This window comes from Sinocyclocheilus grahami, unplaced genomic scaffold (assembly GCF_001515645.1).
Source record: "Sinocyclocheilus grahami isolate Dianchi unplaced genomic scaffold, SAMN03320097.WGS_v1.1 scaffold233.1, whole genome shotgun sequence".
Lineage (NCBI taxonomy): Eukaryota > Metazoa > Chordata > Actinopteri > Cypriniformes > Cyprinidae > Sinocyclocheilus > Sinocyclocheilus grahami.
In genome coordinates, this window is record NW_015505412.1 from 120,920 (window position 1) to 140,828 (window position 19,909).

The 19,909-nt window shown below is 36.0% G+C and overlaps 3 protein-coding genes across 3 annotated transcripts in view; 1 reads left to right on the forward strand and 2 right to left on the reverse strand.

The window, feature by feature from the left end:
* Positions 1 to 1,718, reverse strand: part of LOC107597477 (disrupted in renal carcinoma protein 2-like) — a 40,818-nt gene extending 39,100 nt beyond the window's left edge. Inside the window, exon 1 of the mRNA XM_016288548.1 lies at positions 1,099 to 1,718. Within this exon, the coding sequence (XP_016144034.1) occupies positions 1,099 to 1,393 (295 nt within the window). The 5' untranslated portion in view covers positions 1,394 to 1,718. The remainder of the gene's footprint in view (positions 1 to 1,098) is intronic.
* A 16-nt stretch (positions 1,719 to 1,734) lies between these two features.
* hspbap1 (hspb associated protein 1) lies at positions 1,735 to 15,473 on the forward strand. Its single transcript, XM_016288549.1, has 8 exons — positions 1,735 to 1,790; positions 2,088 to 2,269; positions 3,132 to 3,316; positions 4,259 to 4,395; positions 6,100 to 6,271; positions 10,070 to 10,153; positions 10,566 to 10,676; positions 14,494 to 15,473. The coding sequence occupies exons 1-8, from the start codon at positions 1,750 to 1,752 to the stop codon at positions 14,998 to 15,000; spliced, it is 1,419 nt and encodes a 472-aa protein (XP_016144035.1). The 5' UTR covers positions 1,735 to 1,749; the 3' UTR covers positions 15,001 to 15,473.
* A 562-nt stretch (positions 15,474 to 16,035) lies between these two features.
* slc15a2 (solute carrier family 15 member 2) overlaps positions 16,036 to 19,909 on the reverse strand; it is a 9,888-nt gene continuing 6,014 nt past the window's right edge. Inside the window, exons 15-23 of the mRNA XM_016288715.1 lie at positions 19,525 to 19,606; positions 19,288 to 19,413; positions 18,386 to 18,553; positions 18,226 to 18,272; positions 17,935 to 18,042; positions 17,748 to 17,844; positions 16,849 to 16,992; positions 16,672 to 16,776; positions 16,036 to 16,589 (exon numbers count right to left, since the gene is read on the reverse strand). Of these exons, the coding sequence (XP_016144201.1) occupies positions 16,383 to 16,589; positions 16,672 to 16,776; positions 16,849 to 16,992; positions 17,748 to 17,844; positions 17,935 to 18,042; positions 18,226 to 18,272; positions 18,386 to 18,553; positions 19,288 to 19,413; positions 19,525 to 19,606 (1,084 nt within the window). The 3' untranslated portion in view covers positions 16,036 to 16,382. The remainder of the gene's footprint in view (positions 16,590 to 16,671; positions 16,777 to 16,848; positions 16,993 to 17,747; positions 17,845 to 17,934; positions 18,043 to 18,225; positions 18,273 to 18,385; positions 18,554 to 19,287; positions 19,414 to 19,524; positions 19,607 to 19,909) is intronic.

Here is a 19,909-nt window from a genome sequence, read left to right on the forward strand (position 1 = left end):
CTACGTGTACTGTGTTAGGCTAACCGAGACTTGTCATTTGCACTTATATATTGTTGCTCTTTTGTTAGTTTTGACTGCTTTTATTGTCCTCATTTGTAAGTCGCTTTGGATAAAAGCGTCTGCTAAATGACTAAATAAATAAATAAATCTAATGGTTTCTTTCAAATAAACAATATAAGATATATGAAGTACTCAGTACTGAAATCAGCTAAGTGACAGTATATGTTGCACAAGTTTAAAGTCTGTCTCTCCGGCCAGGAGATAATAAAAGGACATAATTAATTTCCATTTTACAATTAGATATTTCCTTTATGTCTATTTTACATTTACATTCAAGGTCTCACGTTCCTCAACTTAGAAACTCATTAAATTGTTATGACAAGTATGAATACAAAAATGGCATCCTCTGACGCCAGGCTTACATAAAGACGTGTGTCATATGATGTTAGGGAACTGGTTTTGTGGCCTGACATGTGATGAGCTAACTTTTTATGATTACTTTTTTATTTTACCTGACATAAGGAGTCTTTCTGTGCAGTTTGGGGTTCATCTAACTGACATAAAGCACTGTATAAAACATAATTATTCCCACATTTTCTAGTTTTTCCAAAATTATGTCCTTTGAGAGAATTTCACATCTGGCCACACGAATGTAAGTCTGTAGTAAATATTCAGATATTCAAAAGGTACTTGGTACATGAACACTTTTGTATGAAATATATGTTGTTATAAAAAACACAATGATATATAAATAGGACTGTTGTATAGAATTATGATTAAGGGTCAATGGTAAATACAAATGATAATTTGGAATTGGATGTGTGGTTTGAAACCCCTCTGTTGTAGTTAACTGTATAAAAGAGATATGATATGAGATATGAACAACTGACTAACGACGCAGAGCTAAATTTAGTTAATAAAATGAATTTGTGCATACATGACACACTGAAATGATCAAACTGGCTCTAGCTATTATGTGTAATTAGTGATATTACACAATCAACAAATCTGTCTAAATATTGCCAGATGTATCTATTATCATTTGTTTGTATTTACAGATATGGTTGCCATGAAAAAACTAAAATCAAAACAACTCACCTTTCTTATCCATCAACCACATAAACAACAGCCAGGGCAGGTAACCCACTGGACCCCACATCACCAGCACCGCGATATCTGTCGATGAGAACTCAAACACATGCTTGGCTGAGATCTGGATCGGGCCCCAGGTGTTCCACACAAGTCCTTGCATAAAACCCAACAATGAAAACATGGTGAGAACAAACCATCTTCTCCCGTACACCCTGCTCAACACAGGCTGTGTGTTTGTCGCCGGGTGAGATGGAACCAGCAAAGGCTCCCTTTCTCCTTCGGTGCTTTCCACGGCACCCATTGAAAAGACGTGGGATCACGTTTTAAAATGCCTTTATGCTATCCGGCAACGTCTATAACATGCCACATTAAAAACTAGGGCAGTCGTTCAATTGCCAGCTGCCCATCGAAACAAAAACAACCGATGACACTCTCAGCTACGCTCCAAACTTTAATGCGCATGCGCTGCGTCGAGACGGAATTGACGTAACGTATGAAACCGAAAGTCTTAGTTCTCCATGTTGGATCAACTATGCCGTTAACTTAAAGGAGACTTCAGCACTTCTGTTGAGCCAACATGGCCGCTGTTTCGTTTCCCGTGTGTTGAGAGAAAAAACAGCGGCAAGTCTCACGTGAGTTTTGTTTACTAGCTGGAAAATGGGGGTTCGGTGTGCTTACATGTGTGTAGATTCAAAAATGTAAATATTTGCACTAAATTACAATATTATGTTTATGCAGAGGCTGCACATGCACAGACTATGTGTTTTTACATTTGAATATGAAGTTGTCAGTTCAATTGATAGTTGTCACTTAGTAGCTGATTTGACCTAGATATGGTTTTGACTTTGTGATTCACTTGGGTGATTGTGATGTGTTTATCTGAATGCTTTCAAATGAAACTCCTACAGTTTATCTCAAAGATACGATTTGTGTTGTACAAGACAAAATCCACTCATCTTAATCATCCTTATCTCATTATTTTTATGTAATGTTAGAATGGCTTCAAAACCCTTTACCCCAGAAGAGGCCAGGAGGATTGTCCAGTTTCTACAGAAGCCTGCTGTGTTCCTGAACATGACCACAGACTGGCCAGCATTGCATTGGACTGTGGAGCATCTGTCAACTTGCCTTACAGAGAGGCTTCGATTCCGTATTGGGAAAAGGACTGAGGATATGGGTAAGCCACAAACATCACCTATCAGCCTCTCATAGGTATTAACAAGATCATCAGAGTAGAAGAACTCCATTTGCCCAGGACATCATTTTTAAGCATAATCAGGATATTCGTTTTTAAATTGAACTGACAGGTAGTTATGTGTTATGGTGTTACTGACAGGAATAAAGTAAGCGTGGTCAAATGTGGAAGTGTAACAGAAACAAAATGTTAAACATGTTCTGTGGGGGTGTGAATACTTTCTGAAGGTAGTGTACTTAATGGCAGAATATTGTTTTTTAGAATGCTTTGAGTAACTTTTCCCCAAGAGTGTCAACAGAAAACATAGTAATTTCTGTTATTAGATGCCCTCTATCACAATGTGTAAGTTTCCTTTGAAGGAAACTTTATTTTGAAGTTAATTTGTGACACATTTACAGCAAATGAAACAGTGTGATGCGAATAATTGCCAGAAGTGTGAAGCGGTAATAGTTAGCCTTGCAGAAACCTTTGCTACCAGTGGAGGCTTTGCCACTTCAGGTTCCTTGACACTTCTGGCAAATAGTTATGGCAAACCAGTCCATCATAACTGTTAGACTTTTTACTGAAGTGAAATGTAAATATGGGAAGTGAGTATGAAATGTCAAGCAGTGAAAACTGTACTTCTAAATATTAAACAACATTTTTCAGTAATAGTTAAAAACGTAAATATGGTGATTTAGTATATATGAAAAATAAACCATTTCTATATTTAAGTAACCTCTTACAAAATACAGTTCATTTTAAAATATTCAAAGATTTTTCCAGTGTCCATTTAGAATAAACCCTCTTGGAATAATCTATTCATTAATTACCTTTTGCTTTTGTTTCGCTTTGTTTGCACCAGCTCCTCTTTTTGAAACAGAGTGTTTCTACATTGAAGCAACCATTAAAGAGTTTCTGTCCTGGACTGCCAGTGAAGATGAAGCACTTGTTGGGCCATTTTCTGACTATCACTGCAAAGAATTCTGGGCTTATGCTGATTACAAGTACATTGCCCAGCTTTTTCAGGATAAACCTGCCATGATTCAGGTAATCCGTGACAATTCCCTTCTATTACTTTAAAGAAATATTTCATATTTTTATTTTCAAATATTTATTATTATTATTATTATTAAGCAATATGTTGTATTTTAATATATACCTGTATGTATATGAGTATTTATGACTGCTAAAATAAAAATAAATGGACAAGACACTACTCTTTTCATTTTCTCCCACAATCAATCATACTCTCAGACCTCATCAAGCACCACATTAACCCATTTGCCTTTTTCCGCGTGCCAGTTATGCTTGACGGCGACCAATTTTTCATGAAGTGGCGCTCTACAGCACACGGGGCACGTCAATGACATCAGCTTTGATCAATAAACACAGTCGAATATTCATTAGTATGTATTGCCTGGTCTCCCGAGGATGCTTACCTTTATTTTATGAGCGCTCTGAAACTGTTTATTAGCCTACAGTTGTTACAACATCTCATGAAAATTTATCACAGCACTAGGAATAACAGATATGAAGAGCAATTAATCAATTATTGCTGCTTTATTATTTCAGTAAAACATATCCTATGGCACATCATTGTCATTCTGTGGACATTTAATGATATTTTGCGCCAATTTATTTTTTGTTTTTCCCAGCCAAGGGAACAATAACCTAATGTTCATTTCTAGCTTTCAGTTTTTATAAATCATAATAAATGCTTATGAGGTGCCAATATTCTCCCTGCCAGCCAGGGCATCGAGAGCAGACAAGGGCCTCTCTTAAATGATGAATAGGGTAGTTTGAACATTGCTGAGGGCTTTATTACATACCATCTCATTTACAGACCCCTGGACATGGTAATGTTTTTATTATCTACCTTCAAGGGCAGCATCTCTGAATGGTTCTTGTTTGTTATATTGAAAAGAATTGACATCAGTAGGCGATCAAATTGTTTTCTGTTCTTTGTAACCACAAACATTATAACTGCAGGATGTGGTGTGGTCCGACTTTGGCTTTTCTGGACGAGATGGACGAGACAGCACACTTTGGATTGGGACACAGGGTGCTAACACTCCTTGTCACATTGACTCTTATGGTTGCAATCTTGTCTTCCAGATCCAAGGCAGGTAAGAACCAGGTTTAGACTAGGTTTACACAAGTTTTGAGGCAAAAACTCGGTTTTATTTCGTTTTCAATTATTCAGTTTGCTTACATTATTCCATTTCAGTGTAATTTTAGTACCATTTATGTATTTATATTGTATTTATTAATATTTTGAATTAACATTTATTTTTATATATAAAGTTTTCAGTTTAATTTTAGTTTAGGTTTTAGTTGTTTATTTTTGTCATGTTTATTAAGTTTTTTGATATTTCTAAATAGCTTTCATTTATTTTTATTTCATTTTAGTATTAGTAATTTTATTACTTAGTAATTTAATTAAATGACTTCAGCTATAACAGGCTAGATCGATCTTAAAGGTTTTCAATTTAAAATTTATATTTTGTTATTGGATTTATCCATACTTTCAGTTGGTTTTTATTTTATGTTTTCAGTTTTCATTTTATTTTTAGTTAAAGCTTTAGTCTTTTTGCTATGTGCTTTTGTCATTTTATTCATTTTTTATATTTCTATTTAGCTTTAATTTATTTGTTATTTCCTTTTTTGTTTTAGTAATTTTATTACTTTAACTTAAACAGGTAACATTTCTAAGGTTTTCATGTAAAACATTTTCATTTATTTACATAACGTTTTTTTTATTGCAGCTTTTTTAATTAACAAAAGCAGTTTTTAATGGTTTTTAGTTTGAGTTTATTTTAGTTAAGACATCTCACCAATCCATGTTGTGTAAAAGACAGTGAGAGAATATGTTAGATTAGCTTTTTTTCTATTTACAGACCCTAGACCTGTCACAGAGACCGGTGTGATTTCTCAAGACGCCTGTTTCAGTGAAATCTGTCGTGTAGTAGGTAGTAGATTCAATTGAAGTAATTGACATATGTTAGAAACAATATGCCCTCATAAATGCCCCTGAAAATCAATTTCAGGGGGTGAATGTCACCATTTAATAAACGAGAACCCATAACACTGCTATTTTATTGTATTTCTGTGCGCCAATATGAACTCTTGACTTGATGAAACTAGTTTTTGATGACCGACTGTCAATAGACCCCTGAACAAGATAAGCCCCAGGCAAAACTGCCAATTTGGCTTATTCTATGAAGATGGTTTAGAGCAACATCATGTGATTCCTTCAGATATTGACAAGCGCTCTATCTAGTCTTATGTTAGGGTTCCTGATCCGATCCTGAGCTGTTGAAAGAAAGCTATTTATCCTCTGCATTCAAAAGAGCGAATGGGAAACGGAAAGTGCAGTGATGTGTACAGCTATTGAGATATGTTATTTGCTCCATTGGAGAGAACCTTCTCCTCCATCTTATCTCTCTCTGGAGCTTGTCTTGTCTCTGTATTTGCTTATTGGGGCTCCTCATATCAAGATAGCCTGCCACAGAAATCGTGTTATTGTATAATATCTCCTGCGAGCAGGTCCATGATACTTTGAGAAATCTATAAGTATTCCCATTCATCTCAATGGCAGTTGCTTGGTTGGCACCTTAAGTAAATACATAACCTGCATGCTAAAAATGTCAATTAAAGCTAATTCGTCTAGAAACTGACGTTCTGGCAGTTGTTTGTTTCACGCTTTTTACAAGCCACCGAAAAACTGCAGCACTGATAAAAGTTTCTATAACAATGACATATTTGTGACTGATATATTTATTTGGGCACAAAATCTCAATGGTATTTCAATAAAGTCATTCTTTTTGCAGAAAACAATGGCATCTCTTTCCTCCCAATGACACACACTGTCTCTACCCAACACGTATACCATACGAGGAGTCCAGCGTGTTCAGCCAGGTCAGCATCGTCCAGCCAGACCTGAAGAAGTTCCCAGCATTCAGAAGAGCTCACGCCCACACCATCACTCTGCAGCCTGGTCAGGTAGGCCAATATGACATTTTCTAATACACTTCCTGTCAAAAGTTTTGGACACACCTACTAATTTGGTGTATCTGGTGCATCCTGGGATGACATCTTAAAAAACACAAAACAACATTTCTAAAACTAAAATGAAAACTAAAATGTAAAAATATGTATACCATAATAGTATATAAAATACTAAAATAACAGTGGGATTACTTAAAATTACAGTTTTTTAAAATAATTTTATAAGAATATTGTGATTGATGGCCGAGAGCCGTGGGAACGGAGCGAGGCCGGTGGAGTAATTGATAATGAGCAACACCTGCACCATTCACCGGTCTCGAGTCTCACGGAGGAGCTCCAGAAGGATAAAAAGGAGTAACGACAGTGAAAGGAGAGAGGACCAGGCCTGGACTTTATTTATTTATTTTTTAACATTCAAAGGAAACTTTAATAATAAAATCAGCCCCTCGTGGATGACTGTCGTGCACAAACAGAACCAAAACACAAAATAAAGTCCAGGCCTGGTCCTCTCTCGTCTTGCACTGTCATCACTCCTCCTTTTTATCCTTCCGGAGCTCCTCCGTGAGACCGGTGAGTGGTGCAGGTGTCGCTCATTATCAATTACTCCAACGACCTCGCTCCGTTCCCACGGCTCTCGGCCCCGCCCCTCTCGTCACATACCCCCATCGCCCCTCGCGGGCCGGGGGGTACTCACGAGACTGCGCTCTACTCCTCCCCCCTCCGGGGGAGCCGATCACGGCGGCCGCGGCGTACCTGGGGGTAAGGACAGACAGACGAGGCGAGAGAAAAGGAGATGGAAGGATGAGGAGAGACCGCTACGAGAGAGGGGAGAGAGGAAAAAAAATAAAAATTATCGGTCCGGTTCCCGGACACACTGACGCTTGGTCCTCAACCGGCTGAGAGGCTCTCACTGGCGGTGCCATGCGATGGTACTGGATATTGTTGGTGGACGGCCCACCGCTCCTCCGCCTCCTGGTGGACGGCGATGGCTCCTCCTGTTGAGGGCAGCTGGCAGCTGGCAGGTCCTCCCCCGTTCCCTGCTCCTCCCCAATCATGGCGGATGGCAGCAGGCTCCGGCCTCCTGGCGAATGGGGCCAAATCCTCCGCTCCCTCTCGGACGGCAGCCACCCCTCCTCGACCCAGGAGCGCGGCAGCGAGCTCCCCGTCCCACCTCGTCTTCCATTGTTCCTGCACCACCGCCTCGGGCAGCCACCGGCGGTCTCTCCGCTTGTTCCTGCTGCCCGATCTCCTCAGCACTGCGATTCCCCCTCAGCAACGAGGGCTCTCTAACAGCGTGTCCCTCCTTCCTCCCGGGTTTCGGCACCAATGTAACAAACGTTCGTAGTTCCGGAAGAAGGAGGCGGGAACCGGCGAACATTCAAAGGAAACTTTAATAATAAAATAAACACAAAATAGCGCGACAGCCCCTCGCGGACGACTGTCACTCACCAACAGAACCAAAACACAAAATAAAGTCCAGGCCGGGTCCTCTCTCCTTTCACTGTCGTCACTCCTTTTTATCCTTCCGGAGCTCCTCTGTGGGACTCGAGACCGCTGAGTGGTGCAGGTGTCGCTCATTATCAGTTACTCCGCCATCCTCGCTCTGTTCCCATGGCTCTCGGCCCCGCCCCTACTCGTCACAAATATAAATCCAACATGACAACGAAAATGGAAAAAATCGAAAAAGCCCCATTTTAGAATAGTATTAAATAACACAAATGGGAAGTATTTTTATATCCTAGGATGCTTTTTTAAACAGTATTAAAGAAGTTTCCTTTACTATTACCTTCAAATCACCCATAATAAAATAAAGCAATAAGCTCCAAGAAGCCGTGGTTTACAGTGAATTTATAACAGCTAAGGGGTGTTGTTAGGCATGACGCGAAGCAAATAAGCCCCACGGCTTCATGGGGCTTATTGCTTTTATAAAATGGTTATTCCATATACGTAGTTAGGTTTCACAAAATAAAACGGAGCAAATAAAGTGTAATGATATTAATAAAAACAGTATTCTTCCACCAAACAATGTAGTTCCTCAGAAACAATTGTGGCTGCCAAGCAACACACAAAGTAAACAAAGGTGTATGTTTGTAGAGTAATTTACAACAGCTTCGAACGCGGCTCAACCAATCAGAATCAAGGACCCGAACTATCCATTTTGTAATGAACAATTTTCTATTTTATTAATACATTATTATGATAATTATCATAATTGTAATTATAAAAAAAAAAAGTAAATGATATCTGTTATTATTAAATTATTTAATTAAAATGATCTAATTTGATTTATCACAATTGTCCACAAAGCTCATTTCAAATGTGTAATCACGAGTTGTTTGCAAATAAAGAAGCAAAATCAGTCAAGATTGGTCCATAAATTACTGTAGCGTGAAATCATTGATGGTATGTTTCCAAGACATTCGATATAACATTCCCTGAGTGTCTGTTTGGATCCTGTATCACAACAATCGGTCTCCTATGTGTGAATTTTAGCGGCTCGTAGATGAATCACACAGCAGCAGAATAAAGCTGTGTGTGTTTTGTAGCACATCCCCCTCCTTCAGATTCCAGCAGCGTGTGTGAAACCTCTCTGATCAAGCTCTTTGAGAGGCGAGACGGTGGAAAGGCAATTAGCGGCGGTCCAACACAGCGAGCATACTCTCCGGGAGCACTCACACTTTTCACAGCATACTAATGAAGACGAGACACAAACTTCCATTCTCTGAGAGAGCTAACACTGCTCCACTGCCTCTCACTGCAAATACAGGGGAAAAAATCACCAGAAGAACTTTTGAATTTGCAATGTACCCTGAGTTCTGGAAAAAATGGTTTTAACCATCTGGTGCATGTGTGGAAAAAGCCGTTTTGAATCTTTCAGGATGTGATTTACATTCAGTGCCCCGAGCATATTTACCGTTTTCTGTATTCTGAAAGACTCCTACTTGTATTCAATTGTATTCTTGTTTTACAGTCTTAGGAAACCAGTTTTGTTATTGTTATCTAAAATTAAAACTACATATAATTGTTTTTGTTAATTGACATAAAGCTGAAATAAAGTCAAATGAATGATAAAAAAAAATGACTAAAGCAAAAAATATGTTAACAATTATTTAAAATATTATAAATATAAACCAAATGACAAGCACATAACACAATTACTAAAACTTTTAACAAAAATGAAAACTCGGATATTTAAATTACTAATAAATACTTTCTAAATAATAAATAAACCCTCTCTAAAAATAATACATTCACTGAGTGCTCACTTTGTCTTTTCCATGGATCTGTTTCTGACATTTGGCTACGTTTGTTTACTCCTTTGTTATTATTATAGAGACTTTGCTTGGATTAAAAACCACTGCATGTGAAAATCGATTGACCTCATCTAGTCTCATAAATATTGCTAGGATATAGATTTTTTTTATGACCAAAATGATGAGATGTTATACAGAGCACATCTGCCACCTGGTGGTACATACTATTACCATATGCACATCTTTGGATCATTCTGCGTGCTGAACATAATCATCAGGTTTTACAGTTTTTGTAGTTCATGCAGATTGAGTGCTGCTGTCAAAACAAAAGAGGAACAAAGTACTAAGAGCATCTGAAATTCAAGTCAATAATTTAACTTTTCACTGATAAACCGAAAATTATTTTTCAATAGCGCTCACTATAGTGCACCCCTACTGTACATTCACTTAATATAAGTACGCACATTAGGTCATTTTTTGACGTGCTGTTAATATCTTCAGAGTTTTGACTGACTGCTGTGCTGTTATCTTTCATCAGGTTCTGTTTGTCCCCAGACATTGGTGGCACTATGTGGAGTCAGTGGATCCAGTGACTGTCAGTGTGAACTCCTGGATTGAGCTGGTAAGACACTTTATACCTCTGCTGGATTATTTCTTATAAATATCATTGCTTTTTTCATCAAAATGAGATGCTGAAATCAGCAGGCTGCGTTCTCGCTGTGCCGTAGGACATGGATGATGAGGCCAGAGTAAGAGAAGCTCTCACTAAGACTATTGTGTGTTTTGACGTGCTGTTAATATCTTCAGAGTTTTGACTGACTGCTGTGCTGTTATCTTTTATCAGGTTCTGTTTGTCCCCAGACATTGGTGGCACTATGTGGAGTCAGGGGATCCAGTGACTGTCAGTGTGAACTCCTGGATTGAGCTGGTAAGACACTTTATACCTCTGCTGGATTATTTCTTATAAATATCATTGCTTTTTTCATCAAAATGAGATGCTGAAATCAGCAGGCTGCATTCTCGCTGTGCCGTAGGACATGGATGATGAGGCCAGAGTAAGAGAAGCTCTCACTAAGACTATTGTGTATGCCCTAAAAAGTTCCCCCAGCTTTGACAACAACGACCGCTGGCTCAATCCTACTGAGGTACTCACTCCAGCACATATAGACACAGATACAAAAGATTTCTATTTTAACCCTAAAAAAGGGCAAACCCATAAAGAGACATCAGAAAATGTATTTAATGCTATTTTCCATCTTATTGGGACTCAAATAATACAATTTCATGATTTTTTTCAAAACTTGACTCTTATATTTGATTTTAATGTTTGTATCCCCCAGGATACGTTGCTCTTTTGGGGGTATAAATTCACTGGAAACACAACACTTGTTATCAATGCTTGTTACAGCATGGTTGTAATTCCTGAATGTTTTGGAGTACAGACCTAACGTTGGTCTCTTTTTAAAGAAGACACATGGCAGATTATTGCTGAAGTGAAAGCATTTAAAAAAAGAAAGTATAAAAAAGTTTAAGTTTACAGTAAAGATAATGTAGTATACTAATTGTTTTTATTTTATATAAATATTTTATAAAATATCTTCCACTATAAAATTGCTATAAAATCAAAGCCATATGTTTGGAACATAAATCTAACCGATTTATTTTCCAAATTTGAAGTTGATATCACAAACATTGTGGTTCACTTGAGATTTTCTTAGGGCACTATACCAAAAATAACCACTGGGTTACACCCAAACTCTATTGAATTTTTCTAATGCAGTTTTCTGTCACAAATCAATAATTTTCTGTCGTAAGATTTTAAAACATTTATTGCCTTAACCCTAAAAATAATGAAAATAATAAATTTAATGCTATTTTCCATCTTATTGGGACTCAAATAATACAATTTCATGATTTTTTAAAAAACTTGACTCTTATATTTGATTTTAATGTTTGTATCCGATAGGCTACGTCGCCCCTTTGGGGTATAAATTCACTGGAAACAGAACACTTGTTTATCAATGCTTGTTACAGCATGGTTGTAATTCCTGAATGTTTTGGAGTACAGACCTAACATTGGTCTCTTTTTTAAGAAAACACATAGCAGATTATTGCTGAAATGAAAGCATTTCAACAAAAGAAAGTATAAAAAAGTTATAAAATTTTAAGTTTACAGTAAAGATAATGTATACTAATTGTTTATATTTTATATAAAATAAATCTTTTATAAAATATGTTGCATTCTAAAATTGCTATAAAATCAAAGCCATATGTCTAACTAATTTATGTTCCAAATTTGAAGTTGATATCACAAAAATTGTGGTTCCTGTGAGATTTTCTTTGGGCACTATACCAAAAATAACCACTAGGTTACATCCAATTTTTCTAATGCAGTTTTCTGTCACAAATCAATAATTTTCTGTCACAATATCACATCTGTTACAAAGCAGTCACCAAATATGGAATCTTGACTCTCAGACCTTTCCAACGATATGCGTTTTGTCAAGATTACAAAAAGATTTGATTTTCTAAAACACAAGCCACAGTCACACAGTCTATATGTATGTTTTATATTTGGATTTATACCCCTAAAAGGGCGACATAACCCCTGAGATACAAACATTTAGAGACAGATTACAAAAAATATAAGCATTTAATTTATACATTTTCAATGTAAACCTAATAAGCTAATGCTGAACAACAGATTTTTAAACAGGTAAGTCCCCTCCAATGTGTGTAAATATGTGAACTAGATCAACTTTTATAGGAGGGTGAGTAGATTTCCCACTACAGGCGGCCATGCAGTTTTAAATGCTGCCCGTGAGCTAAACAAAGAATGGAGAAACAAAAGTCACCTCATCTAAATATTCACAAGAAACACCCTTTCAAGATGAAACCAAGAAATGAGACCTACGCTTTTCCTGCTTCTCAAATGTTTGTATCCCCCAGGATACGTCGCCCCTTTTAGGGTTAAATAAATGCTGTTCATTTTTTATTCCTGAAGGAATCCTGAAAAAAAAATGATCAGTTTCCACAAACATTTTAAGCACTAGGATGTATTAGAATGATTTCTGAAGGATCATGTGACACTGAAGACTGGAGTAATGCCTGCTGAAAATTCAGCTTTGCTATTACAGAATAACTTGCATTTTAAACTATAATAAAATATATTTTAAACTGTAACACTATTTCACAGTATTACTCTATTTTTATATAAAATACAATTAAATAAATGCAGCCTTGGTGAACATAAGAGACTTTCAAAATAGATAAAAAAAGAATCTTACAGACCCCAAATTTTGAATGGCAGTGTAAGTTTTTGGTGAACTGGCAGCCATTTAATTAAGAGTTTTACTCACCAGGTTTTTGTAGTTTATGCGTAATGACAAATCCATTTTTTAAAAGTATAAATATTCCATATAGGTCTGAACTCACAAAAAGTGAATCTATAATACTGTAAGTGATGACAGATACATGACATTATCTTTAGTCTAGTATATACACACATTTGATTTTATACTGAATAATAATATTTTAGGACAATATGTTGTGGTCAAGATTACAAAAAGATTTGATTTTCTAAAACACAAGCCACAGTCACACAGTCTATATGTATGTTTTATATTTGGATTTATACCCCTAAAAGGGCGACATAACCCCTGAGATACAAACATTTAGAGACAGATTACAAAAAATATAAGCATTTAATTTATACATTTTCAATGTAAACCTAATAAGCTAATGCTGAACAACAGATTTTTAAACAGGTAAGTCCCCTCCAATGTGTGTAAATATGTGAACTAGATCAACTTTTATAGGAGGGTGAGTAGATTTCCCACTACAGGCAGCCATGCAGTTTTAAATGCTGCCCGTGAGCTAAACAAAGAATGGAGAAACAAAAGTCACCTCATCTAAATATTCACAAGAAACACCCTTTCAAGATGAAACCAAGAAATGAGACCTACGCTTTTCCTGCTTCTCAAATGTTTGTATCCCCCAGGATACGTCGCCCCTTTTAGGGTTAAATAAATGCTGTTCATTTTTTATTCCTGAAGGAATCCTGAAAAAAAAAAGATCAGTTTCCACAAACATTTTAAGCACTAGGATGTATTAGAATGATTTCTGAAGGATCATGTGACACTGAAGACTGGAGTAATGCCTGCTGAAAATTCAGCTTTGCTATTACAGAATAACTTGCATTTTAAACTATAATAAAATATATTTTAAACTGTAACACTATTTCACAGTATTACTCTATTTTTATATAAAATACAATTAAATAAATGCAGCCTTGGTGAACATAAGAGACTTTCAAAATAGATAAAAAAAGAATCTTACAGACCCCAAATTTTGAATGGCAGTGTAAGTTTTTGGTGAACTGGCAGCCATTTAATTAAGAGTTTTACTCACCAGGTTTTTGTAGTTTATGCGTAATGACAAATCCATTTTTTAAAAGTATAAATATTCCATATAGGTCTGAACTCACAAAAAGTGAATCTATAATACTGTAAGTGATGACAGATACATGACATTATCTTTAGTCTAGTATATACACACATTTGATTTTATACTGAATAATAATATTTTAGGACAATATGTTGTGCAGACTCAGGTCAGTGCCATGTTTCCTAATAATTAATTTGCTTATCTATTATTAGTTTTTTTTACATGAATAGCATATGGGAATATTTATGTAATGAATGAAGATGTCATATTTACTGAACACCATGTAATTTTAAACCCATGTGCTGTTTCATGACAAAAAGGAGACATTTTGAAGTATCTCTGCAAACGGTGATACCATTTGTGCATTTCAGGTCTTCTGAAGCCGTATGATGAGATTATTTGTATGAGAAACGTGTTGAAATGGGATTGGAATGCCAAAAATGACAGAATTGAAATGTTTGTGTGAAACTGCTTAACTGTACAGTACAGTGTGTCATCTTGATTGTTGTTTCTTAGGATGGAGTTTCTTCACATGATGAAAACATGCAGTATTTGAACCTAGCAGTAAAGGCTTGTATGGACAAGAGGAGAGATGATACTGAAGGCAGGGCCTCACTTGCAGACCAACCCAGAGCAGAGCTGGGAAAACGCGACTCCAGCGGACTGTTAAAGACTCCAACGTCTCTCTCCTTCGCGGTTCCCTTCGGACCTCATCTCATTCCTGTTAATTTGGCTCACAAACCCACATACACCTGCCCAAAGGACACATCTTGTTACTGGTACAATGAGCTGTCACGGTGCCAAAGTACATCCCGAGATGAAGACGAACCAAGAAGTGACAATGAACTTCATCAAAGATCGGGTCCGCATGCACATCAGGAAGCAGGAAGTCCAGGAACCTCAGGAGGAGGTGCTGGTTTGCACGTATCAACCAATGACATGCTCCAGTTCCTGGTACACCCTGATGTCATCACTCTAGTTACAAGGCTAATCATGTGTCGACAAAGAGAACTTCACTATTAATTTGTACTAGATGAACTATTTTTATAAATAAAAGATCCCATGCTAATTTTTTCTTGAATCTATCACTCCTTTTGTACACATTAGTTGTCAACAATGTAATACTCATTTGTTTTCCAGACCCAAAATAATTGATGTAAAACAAAGACTAGATGCGGTCACATTTTGCATGTATTACCTGAATGGTCATTATAACAAGGGCCCTATTCAGACAGACGTAGTTGTTCCCTAATGAGGTTGGGTAAATGTATGTTTCATAAATATGAACTTACTAGTGATTGTAATCCCATTTGAATTGAACAATCTCTGGTTTTCTCACACAACTTCTGTAAAAAGTACATGGCGAATGAAAATGATTTTTCAGCCAAATCGGGTGTAGAAATATAATCCTGTTGGAGGGGAATGTCTGTGACTGTAGTATACAATTTTTTCACAACGCATTTGCTTAATTACCTTCATCACATACTTTAAAGGCATAATTATTAATTTTTTTGGTCCAACGTTCTGTGTAAAATAGCAGTTGGTGGTACAAATGAGAGCTGAAATGTGCAAATGGCATTAGACACTGATATTACTGAAGTTTATTGAACATTTTGGAGTCAGTATGACTTTTTCAACTTACGACTACACATTTGATTTATTTTTTAAGAAATTCATACTTTTATTCAGCAAAGACTAGATTATTTTTTTTACATTACACATTTTTTTATTTCTAATAAGTGTTGTTCTTTTTAACTTTCTATGCATCAAAGAATTCCCCCCAAAAATTTACATTTCCACAGAAATATTGAGCAGTTGTTTTCAGCATTGATAAAAATAAGAAATGATTCTAGAGTACCAAATCAGCATATTAGAATGATTTTTGAAGCATCATGTGACACTGGAGTAATGGCTGCTAAATCTTCAGCTTGGCCATGGCAGGCATAATAAATTACATTTGAAAATATATTAAAATAGAAAACAGTTATTTAAATCGTAATATTTCACAATTTCACTGTTTTTCCTGTATTTTTGATCAAATACATACAGCCTTATTTGAGCATTAGAGACTTCAAAAACAACAATCTTACAGACCTCAAACTTTTGAAAGGTACAGTAGTGTTCATCACACTCTTAACAATTACATTTTGTAACTGCTAAAAAAAACAGATTTTTGTAAGGTACCATGTAAAGTAAAAGCATAATTCCTTCAGCGTAGTAAATTTCTCTTAATTCAGCTGAAATATGATCCCTGAGCAGCAGAGATCAGCATAATGTCACATAAAGGCTCTGGAAAAAAATAATCTGTGTTAACACAGCTACAACATGTCTGATGTGCAAGAAGTTAATTAGCTTATTGGCAATTAATGGATCTGAATTGTTCATAACCAAACCCAGTCATTTTGCTACATCTTGGTTTGCTTCGGCATGTCATTCAAAGAAACTGCCTCATTTTTCTTACTATCAGAACTTCCCACTTTCTCATCGTCTGTGTCCTCTCTGAAAATCTTGTCCAGCTGGTCTGGATCCACATAAGTATAGAAATAGGCCATGATGGAGAAGATGATGCTGACAGCCACCAAAAGGCCAGCAAAAAGGAGGAATTCTGTCCACTGTAGATTCAAAATAATTTTGTCAGTGCAGGATTTATGCATTAAAACCATACAGGTGTTTATAAGAAAGCCCACTGCCTACCTGTTCCATCCCGGCCCCCTCTGCCACAATCAGTACAATGACATTTCCAAATGCCACAGTCATAAGCCATCCAGCCTGGAGAACAGACTTCATGCTTGCCGGTGCCTATTCATAAAAGCATAAGAATATGACATTTATAGACACAAGATTAAGGTACAAGACATTTGATGGACTTACCTGTGAGTAGGAGAACTCCAAACCAGTGATGGAGAACATGACTTCTCCAGCAGTGATGAAGACATACTGTGGAACCTGCCAAGCGATGTGAATATCGTTGGCTTGGATATCCTCCATCTTTTTGAATGTTAGGCCATTACTTTCCTGTGAAAATGAACCATACGCATCAAGATACTGATCCATAAAGGCAGTGCATTTTTTGATTGTTGTTTTTAAATTTTCATTGAATGTATGCCTGTGCAGTCTTTTTTTTTTAAATGTAATATTTGGGGTTGCATGTATCTGATCAAAAATACAGTTACAACAGTAATATCGTGAAATGTAATTACTGTTTTAATATGTATTTAGTATATATTTAATATATTTTCAAATGATTTGATGCTCAAGAAACATTACTAGAACAGGTACAGTGAAGAACAGTGACACCTTTTTTTAAGATTCTGTGATGAATCGAATAGATCAAAAGAACAACATTCATGTATTTATTGATTTATTTTGTATAAAGTCTTTACTATCAGTTTTGATCAATTGAATGCATCCTTTATGAATAAAAGCATTCAATTCTTAAAATTCTTCTTAAATTAAATTCATTAAAATAGAAACTGGTAGTGAACAAGTGAGCAGATGCAGTAGCTTAAACAGTCATTATTGTCTATTTGGTGATGCATGTGGCACAAAAACATTGAAATAACTTGAGGCTGCAGAACTGAATGTTGCATGAAGTAAATATTTTGTAGGTGAAAAATCTCATAGATCAGCAAAAATAGCCTGTAAAAACTTCAGCCAAGTTCTCATTGACTTCAGGCTTTATAACGTACACAGTAACCTATACCTTAAACTGTGCAGTAAAGTAAAAGTTACAGAAAAACATTAACTAGAAACTGAACTCTATCACCCACCTTTGAGAGTATGACAGTATAGAAGGCACCGAAATCAAGAAGTCCCAGGTCGATGTGATATTGGTCAGAGTTTGTTTCGCAAACAACTCCATTGTATCTGAAAAGAGGGCAAATGAACTGTGGTCAGTTGGTGGGGTTACTTGAATCTATATGGATAATAAAATGGATGTAGACTTAAAATACTCACTCTCCCCTAGGTACACTAATATTTTGAGAAATCCCATAATTAGCAGCCGCATAAAATTCATCAGTGCCAACAGTTATGTTGATATTCTTTGTGTGAGTATTGATAAACCTGCAAAAGTAAAATATTCTAAGACAAAAGAGTACTGAAAATGATTTCAGATAATGCCAGTTGTTTTGTCAATGGTTAGCTTGAAGGTATTGATAATTGCAGCAAACACTAAAGTTTAACACTAAAGCTGTTAAACAGTAACTTGAAACAATATAAAACAATGTCCTGGTAGTATTAATTTACCTTAGATACGCAGCCCCGGTTTCAGATTTGGTGATGTGATCTTTCACCTGTATTTAGTTTAATAATGATTCAAATCATTCAAATTATGTATTGTAATGTATATGCTGGTACAACCTTTGCTGATGAAATCTGAAATAAAATTTCACAACTAGGTGCTCACCAGTTTGCATACAGTGTCACCAGGTTGTGCAGTGTGCAGGAAGAGACTGTAGGCAGTCTGTTCTGTGAACGTGAGTCCACACTGGTATTCGGCCCCATTGTGAGTGACAGTAACTGTGTAGAGCTGGGATTCGCCAGTAAGCGGAAGACTTGTGTATCCCGAAGGATCCTGCATGACAAGAATGTCTTCAATCATGGCTCTGAATCAGAATTTAGAGTTGGAACTGTATGACATAAGATCATATTCACTCTTTTGTCAAGTAATATTGATGTATTCTATACACTATTGTTTAAAAGTTTGTGAGATTTTCAAAGTTTTTGAATAAAGTGTATACTTTATAAAACAGTGATACTTATTCTTTCAGGATTCTTTGATGAATTGAAAGTCCAGAACTGTGTTTGTTCTTAACATAAATATTAGTGCTGTCAAACGATTAATCCAAATATCCGCATCCAAAATAAAAGTTTTTGTTTACATAATATACGTATGTGTACTGTTTATTTATTATATATATAAATACACAAACATTCAGTATATATATTGAAAATATTTACATGTATATACATTTATATTATATATAAATATATTTAATATATAAACATAACATTTTTCTTAAATATATACATGCACGTGTTTGTATTTATATATACACATAATAAATATAAACAGTACACACTCATATATTATGTAAACAAAAACTTTTATTTTGGATGCGATTAATTGTTTGACACATTTCTGTCACTTTTGATCAATTTAAAGCATCCTTGATGAATATAAGTACTGGTTTAACCAAACTTTTGAACAGTAGTGTATTATGGTAATATAAACAAGAAAAGACATTATAAGTATGTTAAGTATAAACATCGTAAAATGCAATCAGTGTTTGTCTGTAGTGACGTTACCTCATATGATTTAAGTGGATCGGAGAGGACAGTCTGTCCTGGAAACTGCACGGTGACCTCTGAATCCATAAGATTGTAAACCTGAACAAGGCTTTCTTTGGCAGGAGGTGGCTCCACAACAGATTTCTGGCCAGAGAGATGAAATGTAACTTTCAGTTAATGTTGACGAGCTTTAAATGACTGCTTTTAGTGGTTCCACAGAAGCTCTTTAGATGCAATATTTGAAAATGTACATACAATGACGTTGATTTCTACGACAGTTGCAGCACAGAATGCAAGTGCAGCAAGGATCATGCCTGCAGCCATCTTTCTTAGTGGACTGAAAATGAACAAGGAAAATTGGATAGAACTTAACACAGACTAGGTTAGTTAAGTGTCCTGTTAACACAAATAATGTTTATATCTTATGGTAGGTTATACTATAACATTTTCCCCTGGTCTAATGTTTTCCATCAAAAATGCACAACTGTAAACAACATTTTGTGTATTCATTTAGATTTATTTTATTATTGTGTGTACAATCTCACAAATGCTGAATCAAGAAACATCCTTACAAGCAGGTACTTCAGTGTGTGTATATATATATATATATATATATATATATATATATATATATATATAT

Excerpts from the sequence above, each read along its gene's own strand:
- hspbap1 (XM_016288549.1), top strand. The coding sequence starts at position 1,750 with ATGGGGGTTCGGTGTGCTTACATGTGTGTAGATTCAAAAAT. Across the intron at positions 3,317-4,258 it reads ATAAACCTGCCATGATTCAG|GATGTGGTGTGGTCCGACTT; the intron begins GTAATCCGTGAC and ends TTATAACTGCAG. Across the intron at positions 10,677-14,493 it reads GCTGGCTCAATCCTACTGAG|GATGGAGTTTCTTCACATGA; the intron begins GTACTCACTCCA and ends GTTGTTTCTTAG.